Source organism: Geospiza fortis, unplaced genomic scaffold, assembly GCF_000277835.1.
Source record: "Geospiza fortis unplaced genomic scaffold, GeoFor_1.0 scaffold98, whole genome shotgun sequence".
NCBI lineage: Eukaryota > Metazoa > Chordata > Aves > Passeriformes > Thraupidae > Geospiza > Geospiza fortis.
The window spans coordinates 2,063,696-2,090,074 of record NW_005054306.1 but is presented as its reverse complement, the minus strand read 5'-3'; the positions used below and the strand labels follow the sequence as shown (position 1 = coordinate 2,090,074).

The 26,379-nt window shown below is 37.9% G+C and overlaps 1 protein-coding gene across 1 annotated transcript in view; it reads left to right on the top strand.

Moving 5' to 3' along the window:
• Positions 1–20,840, top strand: part of CD2AP (CD2 associated protein) — a 56,612-nt gene extending 35,772 nt beyond the window's left edge. The window contains exons 9-18 of the mRNA XM_031066712.1: positions 310–414; positions 2,754–2,790; positions 3,154–3,216; positions 6,515–6,674; positions 8,488–8,630; positions 14,751–14,866; positions 15,678–15,764; positions 16,361–16,545; positions 17,272–17,335; positions 18,506–20,840. Of these exons, the coding sequence (XP_030922572.1) occupies positions 310–414; positions 2,754–2,790; positions 3,154–3,216; positions 6,515–6,674; positions 8,488–8,630; positions 14,751–14,866; positions 15,678–15,764; positions 16,361–16,545; positions 17,272–17,335; positions 18,506–18,547 (1,002 nt within the window). The 3' untranslated portion in view covers positions 18,548–20,840. The remainder of the gene's footprint in view (positions 1–309; positions 415–2,753; positions 2,791–3,153; positions 3,217–6,514; positions 6,675–8,487; positions 8,631–14,750; positions 14,867–15,677; positions 15,765–16,360; positions 16,546–17,271; positions 17,336–18,505) is intronic.
• Positions 20,841–26,379: the final 5,539 nt, after the last annotated feature.

Sequence of the window (26,379 nt, the reverse complement as noted above, 5' to 3'; positions counted from 1 at the left end):
AAGGAAGCTGAGAAGATCAAATGTTGTGTGTTAGGTCTTAACTGGGTTTATGTACTTTCCTTCCCTTTGCAGATCTTATCCTTACACCCTTATCTTATATGATGTAATATAATTTCATCCTGCATTTTAGAAAACAAGCAAAAACTGACCAAACCTGATCTGATCTGTAGCTATTTCCCCTTGTTAAGTTGGCCGGTTTCAGACAAACAATTACTTTGTTGTGAGTAAAAGGGAAGAAGGTGTTGTGTAACTGTATCTGTTCTGGGGAAGAGGTAAATACTGGTTGAAATGACCTGTTGTTTGTTTTAGGACACTGGAGAGCCGGGCTGGTGGAGAGGAGAGCTCAATGGTAAAGAAGGAGTCTTCCCAGATAACTTTGCTGTTCAAATACAAGAGTCAGATAAAGACTTCCCTGTAAGTTCTTACACCTATTGTTTAATATCACAAAAAACTATTAATGAAAATGCAGAGAATAAAAGAGGTCACAGCACATTATGCTGCTTAAAATATTACAATTGTGGCAGTTTTAACTTTATCTTGACCTAGTTGTATAAAAGAAGAAAGATGAAAAGATTAATCTTTGTGTTTAACTTGTCCATAAATACTAAAGTGAGGCATGTTTTTTGAGATAAACTCTAATTAATGAGGATGATCAGGTCATTTAGAAAAGGATGTAGTTCTGAAAGCATGGTGTTACATGTTACTGATTACTAAATTAAACCCTTACTGTTTAGGAAGGAGATAAGCTGTTGGTTTTTTCCATCTCAAGTCCTTAAGTAACTGTAATTACAAAATGCTGAGTGACCCTTCTGGGTGTGATTGGGATTTTTCCATGTCAAAACTTGCAGTAGGCTGCAGTATGTGAAGGATATTTTTTGGGTAGGATTTAGAAATATTTTTTCACCATCTTGTGTACTAACCTGTAGAAATTCATGTTTTCATGTGGTTCTCAATGATCTTATAATTTTGGTCCTCATTTTACAATGGAGTTTTTTTGTTGAGATTAGCATGATGTTTTGGTTCTGTCACATTTGTGTAGCAAAGATGGTTGTTTTAATTCCCAAATGTACATCAGCCCCAGGTGGAATGGATTCAGCTCCAGATCAGGAGTTATTAATTTATCATTTATCCTGAATTGCCTCACATACACAGAAACCTACCTACCCCCAGTCAGAATTTTCTTTACAGATGGATTCTCAGCTGTGCAAGGGTGGCATAAACACCATAAAATACAAGAAGAGAGGGTAGGTGGGGTTGCTGTTTCACTATACAGAGTTGTTTCCTACAGAGAGGGCGGGAAAACCATTCTTTTACCCTAAACAGCATTTCCCTGCTTTGATCCTTTATTCTGCTTTGTGTGCAGTGTCTCAGCACAGAGATTCACCTTGCACTGAGCAGCTTTCAGGTTCAAGGCATTGGATGGCTGGTGATGATAATCAGCTATTTGATACTGACTTCATGAAAACACAGAGCAGAACTGTGTAATGGCAAGTTGATGCTGAACTCTGTTTAATTGTTTTTGGTACAGACAGCAATGCTGCACAGCTGGATAATGTAGTTACTTTCTTGGGAAGAAAGAAAATAGAATCTTGTTACTTAGGTACACTCGCTTTTGTGTCCTCTGAAACCAGAGAAAGAAATTGAATATGGGTTCTCCTGCTTGCTTAATTACATTTTACATGTTAGAATAAAATCTTGTTGCAATAAAGAGAGCTTATTCAATAGCTGTAGGGGCACAGAAGTGAAATCCATCCATAGCAAATGTTTGAAAAATTCCCAGTACAGGGTGTTTTTGGAGGGGGTGTGTTACACAGGGTCTGTATGGTTTCAGCAGTGCCTGTGTGAAGAACAAGTGGTTTTGTAGGCTTTTGTATCATTTTATCAGGGAATCTTGTCCTTAGTACAACCAGAAAGGCCCCTCTTCTAAAGCAATTTAATGAATCACTTTCCAAGGATGAGTGGTTGGGATCTCTCCTGGGAGGTGCCAGTTTCCTTTAAGCAGGACAGAGATTCTGCTTCCAGGTGTATCAGAAAGTGATGAATAACTGTTTCAAAATAGTAATTTCAATGTACAAACTGTTGCATTGTGATATTTTGGATATTTTGTACATTTTTGATGGCTGGGATAGTTTGTCCATCTCTCCCACTTAAATCTAATGGTAAGGGAACTCAAATCAGTGTTTTTGATGTAACTGCAGTCTTTGAGACAAATGCTGCCAGCATCTATTAGTTTTTTCTTACACTTGTAATTTAAAAGTCAATTAATGGAAGCCATTCCTCTGATACTCAATTCAGAAATCTGTTTTTAGTGGAAGTGAACATTTTTGGTTCAAAAAATTACCTGGTTACTCTTTTAAACTGGCATTGTACTAAGATTGGGTTTTACATATTGAAATCAAAATGAGTGTGATCAGAGTAATTCTTTGGACTACAGAAGATGAAATTACTGGATTTAGGGTTTTTTCCCCTCTGTTTATGCACATTGCTGAAGCACTGATTTAATTTCAACAGACCTGAATTTTGTTCCTGAATTTTTATAATTGGTTGTCTGGGAGATATCAGAGGAATTGTTCCAGGTCTTTGTGTTTCCTGTCTGAATTGACTGCCTCCTTTGTGAAATACTTTGAAATCAGCTGGTAAACAAGCTCCACGTTACAGTATGCAAAACAAAACACAAACGAGGCTGTCTTGGATACAGAGAATATCTGCTTGCTTGCTTGTTTGACTTTGGTTTTTTCCCCTTCATTTTGCAGAAGCCAAAGAAACCTCCACCTCCAGTTAAAAGTCCAGGTATGTACTACATGTCTGATAGTTTGAGAAAATACTAAATTGCAGAAGCAGTGTATGACTTCAAAAGAAAATTTAGAAGTAGTTTTTTATTTCTTAGTAATGCAGCCATAGTCACATCTTGAGCTAACTTTTCATACTTTATATATTTTGCTATTGCTGTATATTTTTAAAATTATGCTGGAGCCTACTTTGGAAACATTTTAACAATGGCTTACCATTTTCTGGGCTCAAGTGAGTGTTTATAAACGGTGTTACAGTCCTTGCAAAAGAGAAGACACAACTTGGCATTAGTCTTATTTTTAGTTAGTGACCAAGATAATTAAAGCTCTTTGAAAAATGTCTGTGGTTTGCATTTGCATTCAGCTTCAAGATCTGAATTGCCAGCTGGAGAGAAGAAATTCCTTTCTTTGAGGCCAGAAGAAAAAGGTAAGGACAGTTTTCTTCATAGTGACTTGGCTGCTCTGGCAATAGGGTCTCTGTTCAGGAGCCATCATACAAACTCCCTTGATAACCATCTACTGAAGTTGCCATGTCTGGATGTTACAAAAATGTCTTTGGAGCAGTTAGAGTAACTGCTAAACTCTATTAAAATCTTTATTTCTTGTTATTACATGACATTCTGAAGATTGGTTATTGTATTGCCCAGTAACATAGTTACTATTAAATTTCTGAAGGTGTAGTTCTGTGACTGTAGTGGCTGCAGTTTTGAGCAGCAGTAGTAAGTTATTAGAAAGGCAAAGGTCAACTGCTGCAAAAATCAGTCTAGTCAAAAGTATTTTGAAAGAGCTAGACAGGACAGATACAAGACTCCTTAGATAGATGCTACAGTCTCAGAAATGGAGATTTCTTATCCTGTTAATTCTTGATATATTCCATATTTTCAAGTTCCACTGAATTTGGAGACATTTACTACTTTATTCTTAAAATTTAAAGGATGCCTTTTTCCAGAGGCAAAGCTACTGTTGTCACCCAAACAGATTCTAAAAGGCTTCTTTCCATGTTTGAAAAAACTTGCCAAGTGAAAATGTTTGATTGTGTTTAAAAGTGAGAAGCTTAACAAATGTGTTGGTTGGGCCTTGCAGAAGAAATCCTGCAGCTTAACCAAATTACAAAACCACTCTGTCCTGTGAATGGAGAACTGTGACTGACCAGCATTTCTACCAGTGTGGCTCCTGATGGGTTTCTTGGCTTCCTTGGGCAGTGTTTATAACCCCCATTTTAACAAGGCACCCTCTCAGGTATTGAATATGAAAAACACTTGTTGAAGTCAGTTCTGTTTGTTCTGTGTGTGAGCAAACAGTAATTTTTCTGTTGGAGCAGTGTCTTCAGGTGTGAATTAAGATCAACTGTATGATTCCAGTGGTGTTGATCACCTGGCTATTTTTAAATTCTTCTAAACTGAAACCAGTTTAATTTTAAACTGGTTCTGTTTGGACTATAGTGTTAATATAGTTAAGCTCAAGTGTTCGTGGAGGAAAGTAGGAAAAAATACTGAGTGGCACCATCCAAAAAACATAGGAATATGAAAGCTTTTACAAAATTACATAAGGTAAAGAACTCTTCTTTACTCAGCTACAGGAGATGAAGGAGGAAAAATTTGTTAAGGATTCAATTGCAGATCAGGTCACAAGTATTACTTTTTTGGATAGCACTAGTGTTTTACTGGAAGATATGCCCATTTATTAGTGCATTTGTATTTGTGGAAAAATAGCTCTGTTAATATTAGTAATTGAACCCATTAAGTATGAAATTGTTCTGTAACTAGTTCTCAGAAAAAAAAATAATTGAGCAGGTCTAATCAGAAGCTATCAAACCATGTCATTTTTTATGCCTGTTGGGAGACTAATCTGTCTTTAATTGCAATCAAAAATTTATCAAAAATGAAGAGTAGAGTTTCTGTGAGTATTTCTGTATTTATAGTGAAAGACACTTAGTGGTGTCATGTAGAAATTTTTTCCCAGTGTAAATGTCTTCAGATTTGTATCTTTTATTTCCATTACTAAACTGTTCATTTTTAGCCAACAAACTTTTCCATTGAGGAGCAAAATCCAAAAAAGACATGTAATTTTGTCCAGCAGAAATGCCCAGTTTCTGTGTTCATGGTGAACCTTGGCCTTTGGTATTAACTTATTCCACTTAGCTATAGGCATTTTTTATGCCTATGCCACCCAGAATCTGAGTGGGAGTATTAGAAGGGAGAACTGGCACATGAGAGTTCAGGAATAGTGTTTGATGACAGCATTTTTTTCTGCCCTGTTTATGAACTCTCTTAAAAGCAAATTCTCAACTTGTGCTCAGCACAGCTTCAATAAAGCCGATAGATCTGCAGTTAGTGCTGGCTGGTGTTGGGTGTTTAAACTGGCAGTGTTGTGTGTTGGGTGGGGAGGCAGGAGTGGCTGCTGCTGCTGATGTGCTGCTTTCACAGGGCAGGCAGCCCCACTGTGTGGCAAATCCTTCCACTGCTTCAGCATCCTGTGCTCTTAGCTCCATGCTGAGACACTGCAGGGAGATGGCAGCCAGTTTGTTTTTGCTTATTTCTCTCTCCTGTCCCTCCTTTGGGACATTTCTCCTGTCCCAAAGCAGGAAGACAGTTCTGCCCCTGAGCAATGCATTTGGCAGAAGTGTCTCTAGGATCTGTTTGCTTCCCAATACTCCTGTGAAAGAACATTGGCTTCTTCCTGTTTTGGGGTTGGAGGGATGCTCAGTGGCTGCAGGACTTGTCCAAAGGAAATCAGTCCTAGACCTGGCAGTTCAGGCACTTTGCTGGCATGGAGCTGAAGCAAATACCCAGCCCTGCTCCCAGGTCCATAGCATATATAAACAATTCACACTAGATCAATACTTGGTTAAAAGCAAATTGCAGAAGGGGAGGATGGGGAGAATCAAAGCTGAAGGTCACTTTCTCCATCCCAGTTTACTGATTTACTGCCCTATAATGGCAGTAACTGTAAAGAACTGTAACCCTTTGCTGTAACCTAACAATTATTTTTTAGAATATTCACTACTTTGTATATACTGAACTGTGGCATGGTTTTACAGGGAAGAGTAGGTTTGCTCTGGCTATCCAGCAGGATAGAGTTAGGACACATGGGTTCAAACCTATTCAACTATTGCTTATAAAGCAGCTTGAATTTTTCTGTGTCCTGTATGTTGTATGCCAGCTCCTCTGGGCAGGATTCAGTTAGGTCATGTAGTCATTAAACAAATAATTTTTTTTTTTAGTATTAGTCATACCTAATTTCCATCTCTTTGTAGAAAGGCAGACTTTAGATAAAATAAATTCACCTATTCAGATAAAAATTCATTTCTCTCCTCCCGTTCTTCCATAGATAAATTATGCTGTTTGTGTGTGTAAAATGCCTAGTTACAACAAAATAAAAACCCCTACCTCTTTAAAAGAAAATCAAATGAATTTGTAGAAAATACAAAGCAGTACATAGATTTTTGGTTCTTAGCTGTCGTTTGCAGTGCAATAATGTGAATCCATAATTTATTACTACTGTTTCATGTCAGTAGGAAGATTTATCTTACTGTAAGATAAATCTTTTTGAGCTCAGGTAAGTAGTTTGTGTGTTTTGATAAGGTGTCATTGAAGACACTTGCATATGTATTTTTTATTTTGATCTTCAGAGAAGGCATTTCTGACAGCAGGTGCTTTCTAATTGATTAGCAGTGTAAGAATTCTAGACAACATGAGTTTTTAAAATGTGACTTCCTTTGTCAGATGAAAAAGGAGCTTTGGATCAGAAGCCTTTGAAGCCACAAGCTCCTCAAGTACCACCCAAGAAGCCCATTCCTCCAAGCAAGACCAACAGCCTACTGAGAGCAGGGCTTTTGCACCCAAAACGTCCAGACAAACCTGGTTTGCCATCATCTGCATCCAAGTCAGTATGACTGAAACTGCTGGCACCAAGTATATTCAGTTTGATTTGTTGTTTGATCTTCCCTCATGGATGAGTTGGGAAGAAATGTGTGCTTTAAGAGTGAAAAGGATGCAAGGATAAGTTTTGCCTTATACCTACCATTGTCTTACTTCTCCAAGTCTTTATCGATGTGAATTTAGGCCTTTGAAATAATTTGAGACATTGAATCCATCTCAGAGTCAGCATTAGAGCATAATTGACCATGACACCGATGAAATTGCTGATCTGATGGCTGCTGTAGTTACAGTAACAGGGTGGAGTAAAAGAATGTGGGCATGGCCCTTGAGAATTATTATTGTGTTGAAAAAAACCCTGAAAATTTGAGCTGCCTCAGTGTTAAAGGCTTGAGCACTTTGTATAGGGTAAGATAGATGGAAGGGAAGAATTGAGCACAGGTACCTGTGCTAAAGGTACTCACTGTGGCTCCTGTCTACTCCTGGGGAAGGAAGCACTTATTACAGAACCACATTCAGATTCTCTACTCTTGAGCCTTCTCACTTGAGGTACTGGATAAATAGGTACAAATACTTCTTTTAGATGGACTTAATTTATTTTTCCTCATGAGTCTGAGACTTTCACTAAAGCTAATTTTGCATCCATACAGTCTCCCACACATAGAATTTTCCTTTCTGTCTCCACTGCAGCAGTTGCTAGGCCTTTACCCAGAAGTGTAAACCAACAGCTGACTGGTAACTGTCCCTTTGGGATGTTGGCTTGAAAGAACCATGATAAAGTGATGTTGTGTTACATTGGCCTTGTGCAAATAAAGCTGCTACATCAAAGAGCTTGCACCTTAAATAACTTTTCAGTATAGAATTGTGTTATATTCACTTGGTATTTTGGAGGCTTTCTCAAGTAAAGATTTTTTTTTTAAAACCACAAGTCAGATTCTTTTGCAGCTTAGAAAATAATTATTGTTCTAAAGGGCTGCACATGTGCAGTTAAATAAGGGTCTGTAGTAAGCTGTGGGCCTTTAATAATTGAAACCTTTAAATCTTGGAGATATTTAAATGTCTGAAAATTTTTAGCATTGTTTTAGGAAGATCAGGCTGCTGTCTCTTTTTCTACTGCAATAAAAATTACAGGCTTTGGGAGGTGAATTAATGAAAGGGGCACAGTTTATATATGGCATGTACAGGCCAACCAGATAATCAGGCCTGGTCAGCATGGGTTTGTGATGGTAAGAAATGTAAAGGAAAATGTTTCCTATTATTTTTTATTTATTTTGGTGGGGGTTGCACTACTTTGGATTTTTTTCATTGTTGTTCTTGGCGTTTTTGTTGTCTGTGAATTGATATGAGCAGATATGGAAGGAATGCATAGTAGAACAAAAGCTACAAGGTGGCTTTTTCATATCCAGCAAGAAATACCTTGTTCTTGTCAGCCCTTTTTCCTGTATAGGAAGATTTCTTTCATGTCAAGGGGTCAATTTCTGAATTATTTCAAGAGGTATTAGTGAAAATATTATTCAGCTCACCTGTTGTTTAAAGTGTAATATTTTGAACTGAAATGCCAAAGTGTGTCCTAAAAGTTCTGGATTATTTTCACATGGGTTTTGTGCACATCTGGCAACTCTGCAAGAGATGGAACAGAAAAATTGGTTTTCATAGGAGTAGGATTGATCTACAGAAGCCTTGATTTTAAAACAAGGCTTTAGAAAGAGATAAAATCTACCATAATTTTTCAGTTTGCTTCTAATTCTTGGTATTCTTCTCTTTTAATCTATTTCATCTCTTGACTAGGCAGGTTTTGTTTTTTTTTTTTCTTACCACAGAACTAATGGAGAAGTTGTTACTCTTCGACCGAAATCTGAAGTTGAGCCAGTAGCAAAACCAAAGTTAGACTCTGAACCATTGCCACTCAGACCAAAATCAGTAGAGGTAGATTCACTTGTGGTAAAGAGCTCTAAAGAATCAGGTAAGAAAAGAAATATTCTTTTGGACCTTTCTGTTTGGATTGCTGTGTTTTACAGGGTTGGAATAAGCTTTTTGAGTGATTTACTCAAAATGCCACTGAGTACATTTATGCCTGTGTATTTTTTTAGAAGTGCTGGAGGCAGCTGAAGGTAAGAGTCAGAAGGGGATGAGCAGATGTCAGCAGGGTATTTGCAGGTAGCTGCTGAGCTCTGGGTTGGAACAGTGGGTAGGAAGGGAGACAATGGTTTGTCCTTCTAATTTGAAAGCTTGCTTTTTTTGCTGCCACTTTCATCTTGAGTTTTTATGAAGTTGTTTTCTTAATGGCTGGTTCAGTTTGTTCTGCTTTTGCAATTCAGATAACTGCTTTTCTAGCTAACTTCAGAATTCTTGGTAATGCCATTACCTTTGGCCTTCTGTGATTTAGATCAGAGCTATTCTAGATTTTGACTTTATCATACCTTAAATTGGGACCTTAAAAAAGCATGGAGCATTGGACATTTGAATACATGCTTATGGCTTTGCTTAAAACACCTTGAGCCAAACCTGGCATCTCCTTAATTCTAAATATATTCAGTAAAACCCTTGGTAGTGGTTAAAGCACCCAAATTTAATGATCAGAACCTCTGAACTACTCTATTGATACCATTAGCCTTAGACTGACAGTGCAACTGATACCAGACCTCTGTGTGTCACTTAGGCAGAGATCAGCTGCTGTGGGCATATTTTTCTAAACTCTTAAATTATTTATATTTTATTATTAACCACTTCAGAAAAAGCTGTAGTGAATTATACTTGCAGTGTTCATCTTGCATATCTCAAATGCAACTTTTTGTCTCAGAAAAGATTTCAGTAATAATAAATTTTAAAATAGTATAAATATGTTTATTTTTAAGGCAAATTGCAATATTCTAGTTGTAGAATAGTTTGTCCAAAGTATAATAAATTCATCTGGAAGACAAAAATAATGCATTGAAAGAACTGAAGCAGTTAAGGAATGGAAAAGAATACTCCTGACTTTTTTTTCATTGAGCATGTTAAAATATGCTTTTTAAGTGTAAATGCTTTATATGAGGAAAGGTTAATTCATGTATGTCTCTAATACGGAAGTTATGCTACTCAGGTTAGATAGTAGAAAAAAATTCTTTAATATGAGGGTGGTAAGGCCCTGGCACAGGTTGCTCAGAGAAGTTGTGGCTGCCCCATCCCTGGAAGAGTCCAAGGTCAGGTTGGATAGAGCTTGGAGCAGCCTGGAATAGTGGAAGGGGAAGATCTTGAAGTTCCCTTCCAACCCAAGCCATTCTATGATTATCAGCTTTCTAATTAGTATAATAAATTCTATGATTATCTCTAGGGTTGTGTTTGATGTGTTACTGTATAGCATAGTATCATTTGAACTCAGGAAAAACACCCTATGAAAACAGCTGGAATATCTTTTTTTCCTTTACATTCAGTTACCTTGAAATCTTTAATAACCAGAGTGGCAACATAGTACCTGTGTTGTCCACTGTTCATGTATATACTGCAACTCAGAATATTCTGCGATAGAAAAAGAATAACTTTACACAGATTGATTAAAAAAAAAAAAAAATTTTTTCCTAATGTAATTTCTCCAGAAGCCTGTAAAAACTTAAAGATTTTAATACCTAGGCAGGGCACAGGGGTACACAGTGTTCAGTTCAGTTGTGTTTGGTGCACAGCAAGCAGAGGAGGTTCAGGCAGTTCATGTGGGGCTGCAGCACTGAGAAGGGTCAAGGAGCTGCAGTTGAAGGAAAGTTTCAGAAATCCTCTGTTTGGTCAAACTGACATTGCTTAAAACAATCTGCATAAATCAGTCCTACTGCTCTTGTGAAAAGGGACTGATCCAAACTCCTGCCAGTAAAATGTAATGAATCTCATGCTCTAATTCTCTATATACTGTGCTGCTAAAGACATAATACCCTGTGCAGCCAAGTCTATGTTAAAAAAAAAAAAAAAAAAAAGATGTTGGGTCCTTATATAACTTCCAAGACTGTTTAACCTTACAATAACTAGAATAGGTATTAAAAAAAGTGAGGGAAAATGGATGGCTGGGGCTGGCAACTGCTTTACCAGAGTCTTTATTTTTTATTTCTTCCCCCCCGCCTTCAGATTATGATCATGGGGTAGATGAACTGATGAATTTTTAGGAACTTTTTTTTTTTTTTAATATGGGTCCTGGTTTTTTGCAACATAGTTTGACCATGAAGTGAAGTTTAGATTGAGCCACTTTCAGTTCAGTGTAAGAAGGTGTAAATATTCTGTTATGAAAAAACCAACCCACCCCATGCCAAAATTGTCACCAACTGTCAGATAAGGACAAATAATCAGAACCATTTAGAAACATGGATCACATTGAAATAACTCCTCTTGAAGTTTTAATTGAAAAATTGCATAAATGTTTCTCTGTTTGATTAGAATCAAGTACTGTAAAAGACTAAAGCTATAATGCTGGCATGCTGAACATGTAAAGCAATTCTGTTTCTTCTACAAATGTTTCTTCCTGCTTTGTAAAATAATTTTTTTGTTCAGAATCTTTTTCTAGACGTTCCTCTCCTTGACTTTTCTTTCCAGATTTTGTTTCCTATCCTGTTTGCCATGTTTCCCTTCTTACGTGTCAGGAAATTACCCTACCCTTCTCCATTTTGGTAAGATAACAATCTCTAAGGAAATCCAAATGCTTTATTTCATACACATCCTCTTCCTAACATCGTGAACGTGGTTTTCAGTTGCAATTATTGGTACTAAAATTTTGGGGTTTCTATTAAAAAATGCACTTTTTTTTGTTTATTTGAATGCCTGTTTTTCTTAGCTGTTAAAGAAGTTACTTTAAGTAGGCTTTTCCTTTAGGAACTGGTGGGGACTAAAAGTAAGAAAAAATTTATAGTTGAGCTGTTGATACGCCAAACTTTGTGTTTGTTTGTAGTGAAATGTGTTCAGGACCTTTAGCATGTCTGGCGTATGTAGGTTGAATGGCTTTATCATTCTGTACACACAAAGAACACAGTCATGAAGCTTCTGGGCACTTAAATATTTTATAGCTTATAGCTGTGCCCTGAATTTTTGGGGGGGAAATCTCAGCAAGATGAGTAATATGAGAAAGGATGGCATCTTTTTACTCCACAGATTAATGTGAGTTCTTCTAAAATATTGGATGCATTTCACTTGTATAATGGGTATTAAACCCCAGCCACATGAGATGGTGGAACCATGATTTCTTCAGCCACCCTTCAGCTTTGCTTCTTTTTATGAAGGCTTTTTAAGACAAGCTGCTATGAATACACTTGAAACATTCACAAATCTTAACAAAACCTCTCATTATTTGTGCCTGTTAAAGCTCCTAACAGCTCTGTGGCGGATCCATGGTAAGCTTGTAGAAGAGATATTTCTAATAGTCCTTGCTATGTAACTTTAGGCTTAGTTAATCTTCTTAGAAAGGTGCTCTTGCTCAGCCAGAAACTCCTTTTTTTGACCTAGATTATCACCAGATGTGTGGTATTGCTCTTTTGGCACTATGATGGGATTTCCTTTAACAATTGTTGACAGGCTGTCTGTAAGAATCCTATTTGATAAATCATTTTATTGATTGACATGGGTGTAGACTGTGAACTTTCAATGGATTTCATCAGTATCTCTATTGGTTTACTGCTTTATTGGTTAAATTTTCTCTAAAATAATTTAAAATGCTGTTTAAAAAGAAAAACAATCAAATAAACCCTCTAAGCCCGCAGTAAAACCAATCAACCTACCACCACCACCACCAAAAAGCCCAAACCCCAATATCCACCAACCTGTGTTTTAATTTCTTCCTTATACCAAAGCAATAAATTGAAGAAGTAAAAACAAAAATTCAAGTAGAGTCAGAATTCCCTCTGACTGGAATCTGCTGGCAAAATCTTAATGTTGAACAATTCTCTCAGGTGTAACAAATTCCTTTAGAAGATGGTAGAAATACGGAAAAAGTCCTTGGCTTTTGTATCATCCCACTATCTACTATCTATATTTAAATAGTACACTGTTCAGGACTCTAGCAGTCTTCAAGCCTTGTCAAATATTGTGATTTTTTATTTAACTTTACAATTTTCTTAATATATTTTTAATATTTTTATTATGCCTGATGTTTACTGTTCGTGGAGACAGGACTGGCATTACAATCATAATAGCAACTAAGTTTATAATTCTTACTTAAATTTCTTGCAAAATGATTTGTCATTTCTGTGGAATGATGAAAGAAGGATCATTTAAAATCAGAAATTCGTGAGATGAGGGGGAAAAGGCATAAAAGTTTTTCTTCTTACCTTTTTAATGATACTTAACTAACATAAATCCTAATTTGCCCTTTGGCAGCCTGGTCTAGTGGAAGGTGTCCCTGCCCATGGCAGGGGCTCAGATGGGGTGATCTTAAGTTCCATTCCAGCCCAAACCCCTCTGTGATTCTGACAGCTTTGTGCTCTGGGATTACTGAGAATTGAGTAAAGACCATGCAGTGACCCCATGGTCACAGTTGCTTGCAGTGTATTAAAGGAAATATTTTATTGGCACAGACTGGAACAGAAATCCCTTTTCATTTATTTCTCCCTCGTCCTCTTTTCCGTCAGCCGCTTGCCATTCATCACTCTTCTGTTTCTTCTTTCTTTTTTTTTTTCTCCCCTGCTTGTTTAACTGCAGGTGTGATTGCATGTTTACAAAAGACTGTCTTGACATTCTCTTGAATAGAAGTAAAAAGCAGCAAAACTGATTGGTAACAATGCTATTTAGGAATGGGTGATGAAGTAGGTCTGGTCAGGGCTGTCCGAAGGAGCTGAATGTTCTAAGGCCTTCAAGGATATTAATGCAGAGAACAGATTAAAATCAATTAAAACATTCAGTGGAAAACTTAGTACCTACTTAGTACATACAGGTATAAAATAGCTTTGACAATGTGTGAGTAAAACTTGGGTTAATCAGATGATTTTAAGACATCTAGACACTGAAGGGGTATGAACGGTCTGGCTCAGTGTACCCAAGGCTTTTTTCTTATCTGATCTTTAATGGGAATGCAGGAAAAGAGATATCATAGGCTCTATTTGCTAAATCATAATGTCAAGTAAGAATCAGAGGTCATGAAAAAAAATTAAACCCAAAATCTTGAATGTTTTTTATGATGCCTGTAGTAAATACTGTGTGGCATTTTAGTTACAGTCTATAGAATAAGTGATGAATTTGGGCTGTAAATGATATATAATAACTGTAATCTTATGTCAATGCTTAAATAAAAACCACCACTCAATCTCACTGAACATCTGTTGCCAGGTAAGTATATTTATTTTTATGGAGAAAAGGCCAAGTCCTGTTGTTACTTAGGTGAAACACTTACATTACTAAGACTAGTTGTGGTCAGTTCTTCCTGTTATCAACTTTTTTCCTGAAGTTACCTGTTCCCAGAGGATGTGAAGCATTTCTGCTGATCTGAGAGTTTTCCTAGAGGTGTGAGCATGAAGAGCCTAATGAGCAAAGGGATCTGTGTGATTGAATAAAGTACAAGATTGGAGTTTTGAAGTGTTTTATTAAAGTCTTTATGAAGTTGTGTATTATCTTTAGATACTGAATATGAAAAAAACTACCCTGCACAGACATAGGTGCAGTTAATGTCTTGTTAGCTTTCACCAATGTGTGGAGTACACTAGTATGTAATTTACCATTTTGTTTTTATTTTTGTCTTAGTCACTAAACTTGCATTTTCATGCTTTTCATGCAAGTTCAGTGACAAGAAAATACACTCTCAAGCAGCTGAATATGGCAGTTCTTAGAAAAAGTAATAAGCATATTCTCTGCAGATCCTGCCACATTGCTAGAGCATTTCTTCTGTTCACACAAATTAACTTGAATTTAAGTCCTAGTTGAATTAACTCTTATTTTTTTTCAAGGGGGAAAATACAGTTTCCCAGATATGTCAAAGTCATGCAGTTGTTTCAGATACCTCATGTGTTGTATATGCTGAAAATCTTCAAAACACCAAGAATTCTGATAATTCTTTTTTTATGTCTCAAGTTAAAAAAAAGTGATAAAAAGAACTGAGCAAAACTTTCTGGTCTTGATGGTGGTCTCTGTTTTCCTCTTTTTGTAGATCTGTTAAGCTTTGATGATGTCATAGCTACCTCAGATAATCTGTCACACCCGACTGCGAACCGGCCCAAGATGCCTGGTAGGAGGCTGCCTTCCCGTTTCAATAGCAGTAGTCCTGTGAGTATTTTGGGGGTGTTCTCCTGGTAGGGAACTAAAAACTGGCTTCCCAGGAAACAGGACTACACTGGGGAACAGTCTTTTGAGCCATTTACCTAAAGGACAAAATGCTGCAGGGGTTCAGTTCCTGTAGGTTTTGTGTGCAGGGAGATCCATTCCCAGCAGGGAAGTGAATGTAAGAGAAACAACTGAAACTGTGTTGCAGCTGAAGGAGTGTTTCTGTTCCATGGGTTTTGCTGCAGGAAATGCTCAGCTCTTCTGGCCTCGCTGATGGTGCAATAGGTGTTGTACATACACACACCTCTGAAACTGTCTGTAGTGACTTTGACAATTGGCCAGTATAAATTTGTAATTTAATGCTGCTGTAACAGGGGGATTGTGATCTTAGTGCTGATGTGAGGTTGGCAGATAATGAGAAGCAGGTGGTGCAGAGTTCTTGAAATCAGTTTTTCTCACTGGATGTTGCATAGTTATGCCGGTTACCATCTACAGTTACTGCCCATTTGTGTTTTGTGGAAACACCTACAGGCTCCCAAAAGTGTCATAGACTTAAGTATTGCAAATATGCTTGAAAATCCTGCCCAAGATTCCTGTGTTTGATTTAAGTTCAGCTCAATGTGGGGAAGGAAAGTTCTGACTGTCAGGGACAGAAAAGTTTGATAGTGTAGCAATTTAACTTTTGGTACCTGGTTTTCCCCTTTACTATTGCATTTTTAGAAATGCATGAAATTCTTTTTTTTTTAAATTTACTTTTAATTTTTGTTGTTTTTAAATCTGAAAACTTTTTCATTCCTTTTGAATGGTTTACCAGGCAAGTCCAAAAGTGGGTCCAGAAAAAATTTTGAAGGTGCAGAAAGAAGAGGAAAGTGCCAAACCAAAGCCAGTTGAAACAAAGAAGGTATGATGCTACCAAGGAGCCAGAGGAGTACCAGGCAGCTTGTTGTTCTGTTCATCCTGTTTGCATTTCCAGTACAGGTTCATGAAACCATCTGAATGCCAGTGCTTGTAGTTGAGTACAAGTGAGCTCAGTCATAGTACAAAATTTAGTACTGAAGTTCATTTATACTTACAAGGTGCATGGGTTCTGATGAGAACTGCTGTATCAGGTGGTATTTCCCAAATAAGTTCCATATCTGCTCAGCCTTCAATCTCTTGACAGACAGAATAACAGCAGCTCAGCAGATCGCACAAAAGTTTTTTAATGATCCAGTGGAATCCATTAAATCACTTTTTTTTTTAAGAGGACTGAAGTGTAAGTACTTTTTTTTTAGTGACTACAGGGCTCTCAGGTAAATCCTTAATTAAGAGCTGTATAAAGTAACTATCTCATATACTCCAGTAATCCATTCAAACTGGACTTTTTTTTTTACCTTTTAGGTAGAAAATTAAAGGAACTTATGCACATTTAGCTCCCATCCTGGTACAACCTGTGTGCTGTAAGCATTCAGTTCATAAAGATTTCACTTCTTACCTTTCTGCCAATTTATTTTTTAGCCATCTGCATTCAGCCCACTGATTCCACCTTCATCTCAGAGACCAAGCTCGGTCATACTCGACTTTTTACCTGGAGACCTCCAACTGAAAGGAGAAACATATGAGGAAAAAATTTCTGTGGAAGAACTCAGGACTCAGATTAATGATTTAATGGGTTTAGTAGACGCCCTGAAGAAAGAGCATGGGTAAATGTTTCCTTTGTCAATCTGCAAGGGGTTATATAGACATCTTATAAATGTCATTAATGCCAAACTTTAAATTAAGAAAGGTATCCTATGCTAATAACATATTAATACATAAATTCAGGTATTTTCTATTTAAATTAATCTTACTAAATGTCCTGAATACGTACAAATTTGATGTCAGAGTAGTTTTGGAATTTGTACTCCTGCATCCATTACTTTGCACTCCTGCATCCATTACATGTTTTTGAAAGTATTTCTTAAACAGTTTGTGCTTTCTTTGTAAGGAAAAGTACTTAATTTTTTTGTGGTAATGACATAAGTACATGGTGCAGACCTTGTGTAACACTGCGCACAAGTACTTGCAGTATTGACATGACTTGTATTCTAAGTAATTTATTCTCTGTGTAGAAGTGGCTGTGTTATTTTAGGTTATTTTAGCTTGAATTCAACTTTAAATATTAAATTAACAGCACAAACATTTAAGTAGCTTCCTTAAAATTGGGATTAAAAAATTAGGGAGAGGTGAAAAGCAGTAGATAAGAAGTGTTGAGTGATGGTGGAAACTTGTGGTCCAACAAATGTGAGTAACAATCCACTGGTGGGCATGTGCCTTGTTTTGTGAATCCCACTTGTAAAATTTAAACAAGACCTCTGCATCCTGTCCTCAGTAATGTGAAGTTTCTTTTCCCCCCTTCTCACTTCTGTTCCCATCTTAACTACTTTTAGGAGAGAACTGGAAAAACTAAAGAAGGATTTGGAAGAAGAGAAGCTGTTGCGAAGCAATCTGGAGGTAATGTTACCACTTTGGGAGGGCATGGGGAGTTCAGGGTGTGTAGGCTTTGTTCTGGGATTTGATGTCACAGGAAAGTCTTAACAAACCTGTTCAGTCTCTTTTTGTGTTGCTGTTTTATTTTGCGATTGAATGAATGCCTCATGAGGCATTTGGATGCATAGAGAAGATCCAAGTTCAGCTTTCTTTTTCTGGAATATTATTTGTAACAATCAGTGTGGGGGTTGGGGTGGCAGTTCAGTTTAATGCTGTTGGGTTCTGCTCTTTTCTAGAAATATGTCCAACTGGACAAGTTCCAGGAGACACAGTTAATACTTTGCATTTATAAGATTGAAAGACCTATTTAATTTAAGTAATCAAAAGAAAAACAAAAGTAAACTTCTCTGAATTTTTGATGAATTGTTTAAATATTAAGTATGGATGATTTGCCAAAAGAACAGAATGCATCTGAAAAAATTCCTGATGAATGAATGCCACTCCTCAATTTAGTGATGAAGAGCGCTACCTGCAGTGCAGTATGATGCCATTAGGTAGTTAATAGGATGAGCTCATTGTAGGACATTATTTCAGTCTGGTACAAAAGGGCATGTTATTTGTGAAATAGTATGTCTTGCTGGCTACAAAGCTACTTGAAACACATGAGAGAAACTTTTGGTGAGTCTCTCTTTAATGTGACTCTAAAGCAATCAAGGTGCCTTAAATATGCAGTAGAGATGAAGAGGATGTAACTCCAGGTGTCCTCTAAGTCCATGTCAAGAAATACAAATTAATCCAGGCAGTGTTCTGCATAAAAGGCTGTTCTAGGAAGCTACTCTTAGGTGATGGTGCAGCATTACATGGGGACCTGTCAGGTGATTGCATAACTCAGCTTTGACTTCTTTTTTCAGAGAGAGTTCATCCAGATAAATGGATTTATCAATAAGATTTTTTTTTTTTTAATTTTAAAAAGATTATACCGGAACTGTAGTGAAATTTTTAATTCTTTTAAATTCCTGTTCTTTTAGCTATATGGTGGTACAAAGTCAACTTTAAATACTGTACTGTCAAGTGCTTCTATGGTGTAATACTTAAGTGTCTTTGAAATGTAAAGGTTATAACTTTGGTGGAAGCTCTGAAGATTTTATAGCTACTTTAATAATGACTTGCTTTTCAAAATGTTTGTTTTTTCAGCTTGAAATAGAAAAATTGAAGAAAGCAGTGATGTCTACATGAGACAGCTATGGACTCAATGTTTTTAACTCGCCAGGAATTCAAAGCTGAACACAAGGAGAACTGACTCTTATTTCATTATAATGGATGCTCTGGTGTTCTACAGTCTTAAAGAAAAAATATAATAAAAAAGGAATATAGTCTTATATTCAGAGAGATAAGAAAACAAAAAAGAATAATGGTGTAATTTTTTTGCCAATATAAAAGAGGCCTTATTTCTTACTGTGCTGGAATTGCAGACCTTATTTTTTTGGTTTGCTTGAAAATACTACTGAATCTGTATAGAAAGGAGAGGGAATTCTTAATAGATTTTTATTGAATACCTGTAGCTTAATTTTTAAAGAGATCTATACTACAAATAGGGTGATCTGTCTTTGCAACTAATCTGTAAAATAGTCTGTTGGAAGGGATGGAATGACTGTATTGTAATTGTAGTCACTACTTTTCCCCTACATGCAAAAGGGAATATATAATATTTGTATAATTTTGGCAGTCTTACCCAGGGTTATGCTGTTGTGCCTGTCTGCAGTGAGAATACTCAACTTATGAACAGCATAGTATGAATAATGAGATAGGAATTTGTTAGTGCAATGAAGCAGGTGAAACTCCTATGCATTGTAGAAAGATTGAATGATCTAATTTCAGTAGTTCAGCAGAACGGTTTGTCACTTGCACTATTGGATTAAAAAGGGATTTAAGACTTAATTGTGGAATCATGACAAAATTAACTGTTAAACCACAAAATGCTAGGAATACAGAAACAAAGCGAGGGTCCAGTTTCAACTCAACCTGTTGTGCCTAAAATATTACAGTGTAGAGCATGAAAGAGTAAATCTTAAGTCACAGCATCTATACTTCTGTGTTTCTGAAGTCATCAGTCTTTCTAGTGGTTCAAGTATGCATCTTGATTTGTTTTTACAATCGTCAGGTTTTGTTTATAATAGATCTCCAAATAAATCCCTTTGGAACTTTGATACTCTCAAAAGCTCTCAATATTTATATATTTATGCCATAAACTTTCTCAGTATATTGCGTACCTCTAAACTTAGTAACATCTTTGTATTTTAATAAGTGATTGGAACAATTGCTTTGACATCATTGTGCTGGTGTCCAAGATGGTGTCTTTACTTTATGGAAAAGAAGTTGAGATCTTGTGGATTACCATTATCTTTAACCCCTGGGCTCAAAACTTGCACCAGAACAATACACAAACAATATGCAAAGTGATGGGAGGCAATGGTATTTATTGCTGTGTTTGTGTGATTAAAGAATTTAAAAACATACAGCTTTAGCAAGCCAGTCAAATTCATTAGTTCTGTTAATCAGCTCATCTCCTTTAGGTCTGCTATAACTTAAAAATCAAAAACATACCTCATAGTTTGGCAACTTCACCAATAAAAGAAAGTAATTCAGCTTCTCTTCATGGGAGTAGTCATAAATAAAGTAATTATTCAGTGTATCACTTCATGAAGTGACATGGAAGTATTACTTCTTGAGAGTAATCCCACACCATGGGATTCTTCTACAGTTTGTGTCATCAAATACAAATGTCGAAAAGTTAACTGGGGAATGTTTGTCCACTACTGATTCAAATAGTTCATGAAATCTCATTGAAATCTGATCAATACACTATGCAGATATGGAGTAATATTTGCTAGTCCAATTGGTAGTAAGCTGATTTGCTCTTAATGCTTTTAACCTTGTATTGCCCAAGTGCATCACAAATGAATTGAGGAATCATGTGCTGTCATCAGACACTAAACTCTTGCCTGGAATTCATGCCTGTAGAGCAGGTGATGAAAAACAAGAATTGAGCCTAATGGAGGACCTAGTTTTGTTATACAAGCTCTTCACTGTGATTGGAGCATGAAACAAATTTTGGAAGGGGTTGCTCTGCAGAAATTGTGCCTGTGCGTGAGCTTGCAGAGGATGAACAGAACAAGACAATCAGCTAAAGCCACAAATGAGAGGTGTTTGTTATTTAATGGCCTTTGTTCGCTATAGCAATAAATGACCCAAGTGCAATGACTTGATTTAATAAACCCTCCTTTAAAAGTCGCTGCTATGAGTATTTGTAGCCATAAGGAAGTTGCCCTGATGTGTGTCTGTCTTGTCTTCAGCTAGTGTTACATACTGGAGTGGAGGGGGAGAGGGTAATGGTTTTGAGACATTCCACAGTACAAGTTCCTAAGAGCAGTGTGCTTCACTGACTTGTCTACCGGTGCTGTAAAATGATGCATGCTCTCCAAACTCAGCAAATAAAATGAGTATAAAAACCTCTTCAGGCATCTGCTCAGTTCTGTCCAGGATTGTTTTGTATGCCCTTAAATTCTTTTCAAGGAGGAGTGTGGGGGGTGGAAGCAAAGTATTTATAATAGACCCCTTTAAAGTTTTCAGATTTCCATTATCTCACTGGCATGCTCTGGCTCCTGACTATCAGGGTGGTTTAGGATCCTCACAGTTGGAAAGCTCTGTTTTCCTTTTCAAATGTAACTGGGAATTTTTAACTTTTCAGGATCTCTTCATTCCCTCCATTTTTTCCTCCTGGCCCACATTGAACTGACCTTACTGTGCATCTTCAGAGGCTTTATTTAAGATCCCTATTGCAAGTCAGTAACATGGATAAATGCATGTTTGAATCCCTTAAGTATATAGTGAAGAACTGAAAACTGAGGGTATGGCATGTTTAATAGGGATATGGAAGAGGGAAAAGGCACATAAAGAATGAAACAGCAGAAGGGCATTTTAAACTGCCAGGTTTTCATTTAATTTTAAGATTCTCTAAAAATCTTCTGGTAGTACAGAAGGTATAGTTTAAAAAAGCAAAATTACAGGTGTACTTACTTAATTTTTTTCCACAAAGATGATTTTTTTTTCATTAATATTCATGGAAGTGAATTTCTGATGGAAACCTGGGATTAGTGCAAGGTTTGAATTGTATAGCAAAGTATCTGTTGAACTTTTAAATAAATACCTTGTATTCATTAAGATAGCACAAGTCTGTTTTTACCTCTTTCCAAAGGAAATGGTAAACCCAGGTTCACACAGCTGCCTTTTGGCTGCTCTAAAAGTTACCTGAGATGTTTCTGATCTCTGAGAAAGCAGGTGATGAGCACAGCTGGTTGCAGATCTTGGGTAATTGGATTTTGCAAGAGCTGAGAAGACAAACCCCTCCCTGCATGTGCCTGAGGAATGCAAACAACCCCAACCCGCTTGTAAAGCATCAGACTGATGCTGCTCGGGTCAGGGTTTGGAGTGCCTCTTTGCTGGGAATCGTGGTTTCAATCTCTTTCCAAGCCCCCTGGGAGCCCAGATTGACACAGCTTCCTTCTGGGAGAAGTGTGTGGGTGTCTGAGGGCTGCAGGATGCTGGTCTTTGTGTCCTTCACAGAACTCTTGATGTTGAGGAGGTGTTGAGAATCAAGGGCCATTCAGTTTTGCCTTCACAGTAAAGGTTCAGGGAGTGTGTAGAAGCACAGCTCCAAGACACAGGCAAGAAGCCTTCTGAAACCTGTCCATACCTTGACATGATTTGGTTTTTAGCCTTTCTTACTTTATTTTTCTAATTGATCTCTGTCTGTATTATATCAAGTACGAGTAATTTCACCTTCCCAGGTGGGTTCTGTTGGCTGTGCTTGATTGTGCCTGGCTAAATTCCTACTTGATCCTGATGTGAGGCTGGCTGTATCAAAGCAGAACAGTAAATAATACCTGTCTTTAGGTTAAAACTGGAGACATGCTGTGACTGAGGACTGGCTGGAGTTGTGACAGCAGACAAAATGACAGGAAACCCCATAAGCTCCTGAAAGGAGCAGGAACGTAGGAACAAAAATTAGTGACCAGAACTCTTCCAAGTCAGCCCTGTGTGAAGGAGTGTTAGGAATTGCTCTTCTGTAGTGATAAACTACTTGCTGTACATTTCTGGCTATTGGAAATCTGGCTCTTGGAGCCGAGGTGGTATTTAGAGAGCCAGCAGTGACCATGGCAAAAGGTTCCGCAGATAACTGTCACCATTTATGATGGGATAGCCCAGAAAAAAAGGTTATTATTTGCCCATTGAGCTTTTTAGCTTCACAAGGTGCTGTCAGTAGTGTGCTCTTGCATTTACGAAGGATAATGCATTAACTTGACCCGATTTTGATCATTAATGTTTTGAAGTCTAAGAGATTGTTGTTCAGAGAAGCTGTGGATGCCCCAACCCTGGAAGCATTCAAGAACAGATTGGAGGGGACTTAAAGCACCCTGTGACAGTGGAAGGTGTCCCTGCCCATAGCAGGGGGCTGGAACTGAATGGCTTTTATGGTTTCTTCCAACCCAAACCATTCCATGATTCTATGAAATACAGGAGAGCAGAAGCTGCTGCCTGCAGGCGGAGGAAGGGCACCAACCCCACAGGTGTGACTCATCCCTGTGGACTCCTGGCAGAGGTGGCAATCTGGCAGATTTGTGGGTGTGTTTGTAAGGTGTTTTGTCATTTTGCAGTGCAATACCTTCATCTGCAGGTTCCTCAGCCTTATTCCAGTCAGGCAAGAAAAGCAGCAGCTGCTGCCCAGCATTATTTCTTCATGGGAAAACTCCAAATGCGTTGGGGCACCCAGGCAGGGCTGAGTGAGACTGAGACTGGGGCAGGATGGCAGCAGATGAGTGGTTAGAGAGTCACATCTGAGACCTTGGGGATCTCTGGCTGGGTTAACTTTGCTCACAGTATTCCCCAGACTTCTGAAAACGGTGAGTACTTCCACAGAACATCATTATTGCAGAGCTCCTGGAGAACTACCAGTGGTCTGTGAAATTGGTTCATTCATAATCTAAAATGCATTTAATTGCTAAGGCTGTCTTTACTTTGCACTTCTTTCCTTAGTTTTATGTTGTCTTTACATCTGTGATATTAGATATTTTAATTAACCTCTGGTGGTTTTCTTCTTGTAGTTTTGTAATTGGTCTCTAATCAGTTATTACTTTTAAGAAAATTTGAAGTTTTCTTATGGCTACATATAAAGATTACTCTCCTCTTAGAGCTTGTTTTGCTTAGAGCTACATTTTCCAACTATGATTCCTTTAAAAATACAACTGACACTGAAGAATTAAGAGCTTTACTTTTTATCCTTGGATGACCATGTGAATATTAAGCCTCCTGCTGCAGCCTTAACTTGCTTGGTAGCAATGGCAGGTTATCATGTTATGGTGGTTTATTGAGTTTTAATCAAGCCACGTGGCCATTCAAGCCCTAAAACCAATAGATTAGGTTCTGTAATAATGAGTTTAATACTTGTGATAAGTGTTGAAGTTGCAAGTTTGTAGTGTTCGGGAAAATATATTTCTCTAGCAAATGATTGCAAGGTCAGTACAAATCTTAATTTTGTAAAAAGTGTGCTTATATTTTTTTTTTTGTGCAGGACACTTTTCCCTGTAAACTTAGCTGTAGTTTGTTTTCTGGAGCAGTGGACAGGGGAGAGAGGTGACTGCAGGTGATGAAGGACTCTTTGGACAGAGACTTTGGGTCCAGCATTGTGGGGGGGTTTAACTCCCGTAGTTGTCATTGCTTGGACAGATCCCTCTGTTTGCCGTGTCCATGTGGGGCCAGACTGCAGTGCAGTGCATCCTGTCAGTAGTTAAAATCTGCATTAATATGCTTGGGGTAGAGGAAAGGAAGATGGTTCTATAGAGTTTTACAAGATACTTCAATTTTACACCAACAAGGGTCAGAGTAAGGAATTTGAACATAAGGCTGTGGACATTAACCAACAGGGATTATTTTTTTTTTTTTTTTTTTTTTTTTTTTTTTTTTTTTTTTTTTTTCTGTTTTAACAGACTCTTTGCTCTCTTGTAACCACTGCCCATCCAGTCTCTCCTTGCTCTTTTCCTTCTGTGGAGGGCTTTGGAATGAACTGGAGAAGGAGGATTGCTGGTGACAATCTCCTGAGCTGGGTATGGAAGTGTCCCCTTACTAGAAAGTCCTTTTCACATGAGAGGGTATTGACACCTCAGCTGCTCATGTACCTGTGTCCTGGTACGTGGTTGGAGCAGAAACCTCTGGAATAGAGGAGTATCATGCTTACAGCTTCTTACAAAGGCAGGGATTATTGGCAGTAGATAGTTTATGATAAGAGACAAATCATCCTCTCTCTGTTTATGCTTTCATGTGGCCCAGTGCCACTATACCCATGTTTTTCCCTGAAGTAACAGTGACTTGCTGCTGTCTTGCTTGTTTTGCCCTGAGTTTCTCCAGCTGCACAGTGGTTGCCTTGGCAGGCTGCTGCAGTGCTGGGACTGGGTGGTTTCCAAGATGAGTCAAACAATGCAGCCGAGCAAGCTCCGTGTTCCCCTGCTGGCAGGGGCCGGTGTCTCGGTGAGCCCGACATTCTTGGAGAAGTCCCAGATTTCTGCCTCGCTCAGAGGTAACAGCCCTAGGTGGGGTTCCACCCGTGATTAAATACAAAATAAATGTGAATTAATTAGTGGTGAGGCACGATGAGCTCAAGGATTCCGAGCTGTGACATGGAATTGGCAATGAGCATTTAATGACTGCAGAGATCAGAAAGGAATTCGTTGCAGCCTTTCACCCCAAACCTGTAGGTGTTTCCCAGCCACCTCCCCTTCTTTGGCAATATTGATCCCAATATTCTGCTTTGTTTCTCCTGATCCATGTTATTTCCTTAGAAAAGCTAGTGGCTCCTAGCTTTTAACCCAGAAAATGCTTTTCATATTAGCAGCTGAATTCAGAGGCTGGTATGAGATTCTCCTTAAGAGCTACCTAAGAAATTCAATGCATTAGTTGAACTCTTTTATGGTAATTTCATGATTAGGTAATAAACCCTACAAATCTGAAATCATAACATGGTGGACAAACATCACAGATGAAAGGGCCAGTCAGCTGTGTGCCTGGGCCTTTGATGCTGTCAGATGGGAGAGCCTGGAGCCTCTGGATGGGAAAACACATCTCTGCTCTCCCAGTGCAGGACCCCTTCTGCTTCTGATCAGCATCATCTGTGCTGATCAGTATGTGTCAGGGGGAAAATTGAGGGGCTCCTCTCAGGGCATGGTAATTTGATGAGGTTTTTCCTGTTGCCTTCTCTTGAGGTCAGGCTGTCATCCTGTTTTGTCACTGTGCATTTGCTTCTTGCTTTAATGGTTTAGCTCACTAACTTTTATGCATTTTAATTTTTTTTTTTTAATTAAATTAATCTATTTATACTTGTGATGATAGAAGATCAGTGTCTCAATTCTTCTGAACCCACAGCAGCTGTTGTTTTTGCCTTGGACATGTCTAGCATCTAATAATGAGATTTGATGTATCATGTTGTTTTTCCTTCATTCCCTTTGCTGGATTATTTTTCTCTAACAAATATACCTGTAACAAGTTGCATCCCAGGATGTTTATCTTTTATTAAGGACTGTAGGAAACTTCATGGAGGGAATAGAGGTCTGAATCCTTCTGCAAAGGAAATAACTCTTCACTCTACTCCTTGTTAATCATATTTTGATTTCTGGACCTTGAGTGCCCACATTTCCTACTCACATGGCAGGAACTGCCCAAGGAGAGCAGAGCATTGAACCCAGTGGAGATGAGACTGTCTTAAATCACTTCAAAAGGGACCCACAGACTGAGCTGCTTTAATAAGCTCTCCAGCTTGCACTTTACAGCATTTAATAGATTTTTTTTTTTTTAAAGAAAGGGTTCAAAAGGAACTGAATTATGAATGCCTGAAAATCACCTTGCAAGTCCAGTAAGGACAATCTCTGGCATAGGTTTAGCTGCTTTTTTACTAGTAAGTAATCAGACTGTGTTCAAAAAGTGGAAACAGAGATGTCTAAATTTCTTTAAAATCTTTCTTC